At 36.7% G+C, this 9,120-nt stretch overlaps 1 protein-coding gene across 2 annotated transcripts in view; it reads left to right on the top strand.

The window, feature by feature from the left end:
* Mdga2 (MAM domain containing glycosylphosphatidylinositol anchor 2) overlaps positions 1-9,120 on the top strand; it is a 749,855-nt gene that overhangs the window by 712,988 nt on the left and 27,747 nt on the right. For both annotated transcript variants that reach the window (XM_021179085.2, XM_021179084.2), the window contains exons 13-14: positions 3,441-3,596; positions 4,007-4,165. In XM_021179085.2, the coding sequence (XP_021034744.1) occupies positions 3,441-3,596; positions 4,007-4,165 (315 nt within the window). The remainder of the gene's footprint in view (positions 1-3,440; positions 3,597-4,006; positions 4,166-9,120) is intronic.

The raw sequence follows: 9,120 nt of genomic DNA, 5'->3' as shown, positions 1-9,120 counted from the left end.
GAAAGTACCCAAGGAGCTAAAGAGATCTGCAACCCTGTAGGTGCAACAACATTATGAACTAACCAGTACCCCACAGCTCTTGACTCTAGCTGCATATGTATCAAAAGATGGCCTAGTCAGCCATCACTGGAAAGAGAGGCCCATTGGTCTTGCAAACTTTATATGCCCCAGTACAGGGGAATGCCAGGGTCAAAAATTGGGAATGAGTGGGTAGGGAAGTTGGGGGGGGGTGGGTATGGGGGACTTTTGGGATAGCATTGGAAATGTAATTGAGGAAAATACATAATAAAAAATATTTAAAAAAAAACCTCCAATAAAAATAGGTAAATAAATAAATAAGGAATATAACAAGGGATGTATCTCCTAAGTGATTACAAGTCTAGTCCTGTATGTAGTCAATGAAAATTAGCTATCACACATCTCTGTCTCTGGCAAACCAGAGAAGAAGATTTACTATGAAATCTAATCTCAATATCAGTCCTTGAGAATACTTTATACTTAATGTGAGGTTAGATTTTTTGCATGTTCCAAGGAACTGCAAAAGAGTATAGGCTGATGCAAGAAGGTCATAGAGTTCCAGACTTTGTATTCCTAATTTGCTAAATTTTATTTTAACCATATCACAATAGATCTGAAGGAGGGGCAAGGGAGGTTGCAGAGTAGAATGTTGAGGTTATAGCATGTTGATTATTTAAAATTCGTTATCTTATGTATATTTGCCATAGTTCCATTTCTATTATTATGAAGAAACACCATGACCAAGGCAACTGATAAAAGAAAACAATTGGAGTTTCACTGTCCTAGAGGGTAGTTGAGTCCATGAATATTATGACAGGCAGGCATGGTGGCAGGCAGGTATAGTATGGCACTGGAGCTGTAGATAAGAGTTTAAATCTGATCCATAACAATCTTGAGGAGGCATGGCATTCTACGTGGAATGACATGGGCATTTGAAACCTCAAAACCAACTGCACTGGCACACATCCTCCGAAAAGATGCCAGTCCTTCCCAATCAACTCCACCAGCTGAGGTCTGAACATTAAGATATAGCAAGATTTGGGGCCATTCTCCTTCAAATCATAACAGTCTTTAAGATATATATATATATATATATACACACATACATACATACACATATATATATATCTTAAATTATATATAACTTCTGATTAATATATACGTATATATGTTAATATATATACGTATATATTAATCAGAAAGCTATCAAAAGTTGAAGATGTAGTCAATGTCTATTCTGTGTTTGAGAAAGTCTTAGACTTCCTTTTTTCATATTTGTAAGATATCCAATATCACATTGACTTTTGCTAAGTTTATGTAGCTCAGTGTGCATATCTTTCAAATATTCTTTATCTCAATAAACTTTATCTGAATAACCATATATATATATATATATATGAAAATCATACATATATATGATCTAATTTAATGTGATAGAATAATCTTAAAATTATTTTATGTTGTAAATACTCATTTTACTTAATTTTCTAAGAGCAGTTCCCACCAGGTCTTTTTGTTATATTTATTTTATGTATATTGATGTTTGGCCTGTGTGTATATCTGTGTTCTTTGTGTGTGAAGTGTCCTCAGAAGACAGTTTTAGACACCTAGGGACTGGAGTTTCAGATTGTTGTGAGTCACCATTGAACTTGGTGCTGGGAATTGAACTTGGGTACTATGGGCGACCAGCCAATTCTCTTAACCACTGATCCATCTCTTCAACCCACTCTAATTAAACAGCATATAAGCATAACATTTTGTGAAAGTTCTGAAATACACATTAAACAACTGAAACAATTCAAATGTTTTCTCACATCTCAAGGATGAATACTCTAAAATGAACACAAACACACATTTACATGAATAAAAATCAAGGTTTTAAAAAATAGTTTATGTAGAATATTGCCTTTCTCAACCATATCCATCTAAATAGAACATAAATATAAACACACAATGCAACTATTTAATCTGACAGACAAAAGAAACCATAACAAAAATGTATTCCTTAAAGGTAAAGAAGGATTCACTTAGCTCAGTCATGTGATCACAACCAAATGCCCCTCCTGAGGGTCTTAAGGGATGCTCTCCTTTGCAAAGGCACTGCAGACTCCACTGGGAGAGTCTGTAGATGTGTTTTTCTTTGTGAACTTCAGAAAAGCCAGAGTCTATTTGTACTTTATTTTTAATAAGCAAAGCTGACTGAACGAAAGTTTTCTTATCTGTGAGACTCAGTGAAGATTACTGAGATTTTTGCAGAGTCCTTCTTTTGCTGAGTGGAAAAATGTGTGTACTGTAAATATTTTTACTTGTGTTTCTGATGGAATTTACCAACTCATCTATGTAAACACTTTTGAAGCAGGATATATCCCAGTAAGAAAATCTTGTATTGTAGAAATTACAACCACCCACGTTTAATGGCAATTTTAAAAGTCTCTCTTTGAACTCATATCGTTTCTGAATTCAGCGTAAAGCAGGCATTGAAATCCCTAGTCCTTCCTCAGGGTCTTCATAAACTTACTTTACAAAATGCACTTCAAGTGGATTTCACACATCTGACAAACCCACATTCAAGTCAAGCATGAATAGTGCCTGCTTTAAAAGCTATTTGCCCTAATACCCCTTGCCCTAAGCAAAGTTATACATTGCAGATAGGTACACAGAAGAGAGAGAATTTTTAGAGGACAGGAAATAAAGAATTACATACTCAACATGAACGGATTTGAAATGCTATCAGGTGAACTCAAAAGTTCATTTTCTTTCTTTTTATTTCTAAACACAAGGTCTTATGTATGCAAAAGTCTGTCTTGGAATTCACTGTGTGCTTTGAAGTCATGATGCCAGCAACTTCTGAGATACTGAAGTTATGGGCTTGCACCACCTCTCCTGTTTTAGAAAGTTTATTTCCTAATTGACACTTTGGCCTCAACTGTTCCAATGCATTTTTAAAAGTTAGAAAAAAAATTCCCCATTCATAAGTCAACGTGAATTATTTTTACTTAATCAGAATTAAATCTGGTTGTTTCTAAACAAGAGATATGGGCCTTAATTGTGTCATAAGATACTGGCTTATTGTAAAGTGAGATGTTACTCTAAAACCAGGACAACAGGGGACACGAAAAAGCAAGGCAGAAAGGGGATAATGGATGCACAGAGAGTGATATGATCAGAGGACATTGTATGTACATGCATAAATGATGGAATGTAACCATTTGCTTTGTAAAATTAAAATATGCCAATAAAACCATTACTATTTTTTCATCAAAATCATAATGATTTTATGTTTAGTGATGACTGTGCTATTAAGGCTCTGATGTCATTACTATTATTCCACTGTGATATTTGAAATTTTTCTAATAAGACATTGCATTTCTAATAAGACTATTTAATTAATACTTATCACTTTAATTAAAATGTGTCAACAGGGGAATTTCACTGTGGATTTGAAGATGGTAATATTTGTTTGTTCACCCAAGATGATACGGATAACTTTGACTGGACAAAGCAAAGCACTGCAACAAGGAACACAAAATACACCCCTAACACGGGTCCCAGTGCAGATCGGAGTGGTTCCAAAGAAGGTAGGAAGGTTCCCCAGACTGTGCGTACAGCGCCTGGAGAGCTGGAAATGTTCTCAACCTGAAGTACAAGTGGGCAGTGAGCTATGTACATGAGAATCTCAGAATAAAACCTATCTTACACATACTATCAGCAATTCAGATATTTGCACTCATTAATGTTTTCTCACACCTCAGTGATAAACACAGTTGAGAGATCAGGCTGGTTTTATTTACTTTTGTGTTATTTCAACTCTAAATTTTTTATTTCTCTCAGTTATTTTTTTCTATCTTTATTTTTTTTTCTGTTAAAATTGTGATTGTGTGTAGCCATGCAACCGGTTTTTATTTCGAATCAAGCTCTGAAACGTCACAATAACATTTCATGTTCCCTCATAAGTATGTGTTTCAACACTTGCTTCCCCTGCTTTCAGGTTTTTATATGTACATTGAGACATCGCGACCCAGACTAGAAGGCGAAAAGGCTCGACTTCTCAGCCCTGTATTCAGCATAGCTCCCAAAAATCCATATGGACCTACAAATAGTGCATATTGTTTCAGTTTCTTCTATCACATGTACGGGCAACATATAGGTAAGGTAACAGACGTTCAATTGTCTTTTTTTATCAATCATAATAAAAGTTTCACACAGAGCATGAAGATACCTTTACTCACAGAATACTATAATTGAGTTTTATTAAATTACTTGCCTACAAATTGCAGGGAAAGACAGATTTTCTCCCATTATCCAATTCCAAAGCTCAAACAAGAGTTTGGAGACTCTGAGCATAATCTCTCCTGTGCATCCAGAGTTAGTGGACCATCAGTAGAGTATACACTGTATGTTGTCTTCTGTGACCCTGGCATGCCATAATTTAGGTTGTCTTTCCTAAAAACTTATGACTGAATAATGACAATGCACATTAATGATTATGAAAAAGAATATTGTCCCATTAACAAGCACTTTTAGCACTTTCTACATACTAGTAACAGTGTTGTGATTATTTTTATATGGATACATTGTATTAAATGGAATTTAAGAATATCCTGGGCCTTGAAGGGAATACAAAACAAAAAGCTTCTACCTTTGGATATTTTGTACAGTAGTAATGAAAACTTACCATGAATCATCTCTCAACTGTGCTAAGAAGAGTACCATGTAGCAACAGGTGAACTTCACATTACTCAAAGGGAGCAAATATTATCCAAGTTTCCAGGTTTTTTAATGCAATGGTGAAGTCCAGAAAACTGAACACCAAATTTATATATATATATTAAATGTGTGTGTGTATATATATATATATATATATACATATATATATATGTATATATATATATAATTAGCCATTAGACAGTACAGTTAGTACAAAAGACTGATCTGCATATGTTGGAAGTATTTTTCTTGAAATGTAATGAACCTATAGTTATTATTCAAAAATATTAAGATTATAACTGCAGTCTAGCTATTATTATATTAAATTGTGAACCTGTGTTTAAAATAATTACTGTGGATTTCATATGTTATGGTTTGTATATGGTTGGGCCAGGGAGTGTCACTGTTAGAAGGTGTGGCCCTGTTGGAGTACGTGTGGCTTTGTTGGATTCGGTGTGTCACTGACTGTGGGCTTTAAGACATTTATCCTAGCTACCTGGAAGCCAGTATTCTGCTAGCAGTCTTCAGATGAAGATGCAGAACTCTCAGCTCTTCCTGCACCATTCTTGCCTGGATATTGCCATGTTCTACCTTGGTGTAAACCAGCCTCAAATATAAGAGTTGCCCTGGCCATGGTGTCTTTTCACAGCAGTAAAACCCTAAGACAATATACTAGACTGTAGATACACATTTACAACCTCCCTAACAACTATGACAGAGTCCTGAGTAGTGAAGCTTGCCTAGCCCCACAGGGTTTGGTCAAGGAATTAAATATATATATATACAGGTTGGAAGTGCAGCGGTGCATCTAAAGAAAGGAAATCCTTCATTTTAATAGTCAGTAGTTAGGTAGAATTAACACACTGTTCAAAAGTATAAAGTTAGAGTGACTCTACTGTCTTGATATATATTAATAAAAATAATGTAAATATGCACAGACTTCCAAAATTAATCACATAGTATATATACCAACTATCATATTGTTTAAGCTACTAGCCTCACTGTAAAAGTGAACACCATGGCCTGATGCTTACAGTGAAGAAACCTGAACCTCACAATGTTGGTAGGGACGGATCTGTTACATTATGCCCTCACTCTCATGTCTGAAGTGCACCAGTGTGTTTTTTACAGTGGAGCAGCAAGTGACAAGCCAGGATCGATAGCCAATCAACTGAGAAGTGCCCCAATCTGAAACACTGCAGACACAAGAGAAACCATGTGGAAGCATACTCTTCCCAGAAATCACTTTGAATAGCTGTGCTTGGTTCCCTCCTATGCAAGATGGGAGCAATAATTTCTCTTTTAGAAAGCCCTGGTTTGGATTTATAAGATCATAATCATCTCCTGCTCTCAGGTAACAGACAGCAATCTCATGTCCATTCAATATTCAAATAGCCCTGGAAGAGGGCATTTTGTGGTTATTTCTTTTAATTTGCACAATGATCACTAAGCCTCATTTAGATAATTATCCTGTTTCTCAGACAAAGACACTGAAATACAAAGAGTTTTGATTGTCATGCCCAGCACACAGCTTATAAAGAGCAAAGTCATAATTCAACCTGGGAAGCTGGACTCAGTCATGGCTCTGCAGGGGGACTTACTGGAGGGTCATGAAAATCAGGCTAAGTATGTGAGAGTCACTTGGTATTCACAGTTATCACAGACTCTACAGGTGGAAAGCATGGGATTTTGAGCCCTGGAAATACATATGATAGGGATGAATATTACCTTTGTGGTACAGAACAGAGACAGGAAACTGCTGTGAGGGCTCTGGCATCAGTGTACATGGTCTCCTTCTGCATTAACTATGAGAGGAACATCTCATGTCAGAATTCTCACTCCCTTCATTTAGTGTCAGAAGAAACTATTAATAATGGTTTTTTAAAAAAGAAAAGAAAAAAAGGTAATTTTAATTAGCTCAGATATATTTTTTCTTTTCAGTTGATCATGTCTATTTACCTCACTATCCTTTTTAATATTTCTTTCAAACTTCCTCTACCCTTTCCCAATTTACTAGAAAAATAAAATACATAATTCTAAGATATATATATTATATAATATGTATGTATATATGGCTTAGAATTTTGATATATATGGCACAAAATATATATGCACCTCATACATGAGATCAGCACTTTTAGTGCATCCTTTAAAATGGTCTGTCTATTTATGAGATGCAAAATACTTTTGAGTACATCTAACTTCCCCTTCCTTGCCCTTAGTCCTCTTGGCAAATGTGCATCAGTGTTTCTGTTGCTCTCTCTTATTCTGGCTGTCTACAGCACTGGGTTCTCTTTCTGAGTAAAGATCTATTATGTTGAGCCTGTTGGTGGCATTTCTCAGTTTGTGCAAATGGTCACAAGTAGCAGGTTAGGTTCCAAGTCTATTACTTGGCTCATCTAAGCAGAGAACAGGCACAAAAATTGCTAAAATTTAAGTAAATATACTCACTCCATGTTGTATAGTAAGCTAAAACCAAATGGAATGTGGGCATGTTTTGTTTTATTATACTTCCTTTTATTATATTGCACAGACACTGCATTATTTAGAAATGTAAAATTTGGGCAACTCTGAATGTAGCAAGTTTGTGTCAAGGTAAGCACACTGTTCTCACCTCAACAAGGAGAGGTGATTGAGTCTGGAACTGAGTATGAGTGATCATGTCCCAGAAACAGATTTAGATGTTCCCATATTCAGTGCCTTTATAGCAACAGAACAAGCCAAGATACTTTTTCAGATACATTATGTATCTGAGTTCTACTGCCATGATGAGACCCTGTGACTGAGGCAACTCTTATAAAGGAAAACATTTCATTGGAGCTGACTTAAAGGTTCAAGTGTTTAGTCCATTATAATCATGGCAGGAAGCATGGCAACAGACAGGCCAACGTGGTGCAGAGGACAGAGCCAAGAACTTTACATCTTGATCTATAGGCAGCAAGGAGAGACTGTGTTCCACACTGGGCAGAGCTTGAGCATAGGAGACCCCAAAGTCCATCCCCACAGTAATACAGTCCCTCCTACAAGGCCATTCCTACTCCAACAAGGACACACCTCCTCATCGTGTCACTCCCCATGGGCCAAGTATTCAAACACATGAGTTTATAGGGACCATGCCTATTCAAACTTCCATACACTGGTAGAAATATTAGCTCGTGGACTATAGAAAAGCAAGGGACTCTAGCTGTAGCTATCAGATGCCATCTGACTGCACTCTTGGCCCTTTTGGTTGTAAACTAGGTTTCTGTTCTATATTCTATGAGATTTATCTGATGTTTGTAAAGGTCATGAACAGAGAAAGGCAATAAATGGCTATAAAGTCTAGTGCTAAAGATGCCCAAGATAATTTAGTGTGGACTTGTAACATTCCAAATTCTCCACATCTTTGAAATTTTGAACAGTTAGGCAGCTTTGCTCAGTGGAAGGTGGGGTTTTTTTTTCACCTTTTTAGGAACTTTCTTTCCATTTGTGAGTTCCACTGTCCTAACAACAGGGAATCCCTCAGTCCTTTTCTTATGCTGTGTTTTGCTAATTGTCAAAATATATGAATCTTTTCTCTTTCTCTTTTTTTCTTTACTTTTACTGTATCTGTTGTGGTGATCCTTGGTCCATTGCCTTTGGTGGAACTGCTGTAAATGGTTGAAATCACCACAAACCCAACCATGACTCCAAAGGTTACCTGTTCTCATTGTTACTTCCTCCATATCTTCCTGTCTCTGGGCTTCCTTAGGCTATGAGCCTCAATCCCACTGAAATGAGGCCAATCAATATCTCTTAAACTGAAAGGTTCACGTGTGTGTCCTGCTCTTCATTAGAATTAGAAATGATAGGGCTTAGAAAAGAAGATCTGAGAGGAGCTTAGGTAGGTTACCTGCTAAGCTCGTTGAAGCAAACCATTATCAAGTTGTCAGTCCGGAGGAAAAGCACCTGGACACATTAAAAGTGTTGCTTCATGATCACAGCTATGTAAACAATCCAGGCTTGGGGCTGATGCAAGAAAACATGCAGTGCTGTGTCAGGTCAAACAAGCTACAGCATCAGGCATTCATTAGGTCAAGGATTAAAGCAGAAGAGTTTAAATCTCTACAACTTTACAGTGATTACTAATATGTAAGAAACTAAAATAAAAAGAAGGAGGAGGAGGAGGAGGAGGAGGAGAAAGAGGAGGAGGGAGAGGAGGAGGAGAAGGAGGAGGGGGAGGAGGAGGGGGGAAGAAAGCAGTTGATTCATGAGGTTTAAGGCAGGAAATTGTCCCTATGACAAAAATCATATTTCATTGTGAAACAAGTGCTAACATAAGAACTCCAGCAGGCTTTCCCAGGAATTTTCAAAGATGATTGATTAAATAGCAGTGAGTAGACTGAAGAGTAGACTTTCAAAGTAGACCACTCAGGG

Source organism: Mus caroli, chromosome 12 (genome assembly GCF_900094665.2).
Source record: "Mus caroli chromosome 12, CAROLI_EIJ_v1.1, whole genome shotgun sequence".
Lineage (NCBI taxonomy): Eukaryota > Metazoa > Chordata > Mammalia > Rodentia > Muridae > Mus > Mus caroli.
This window is presented reverse-complemented; position numbering and strand designations above follow the sequence as displayed.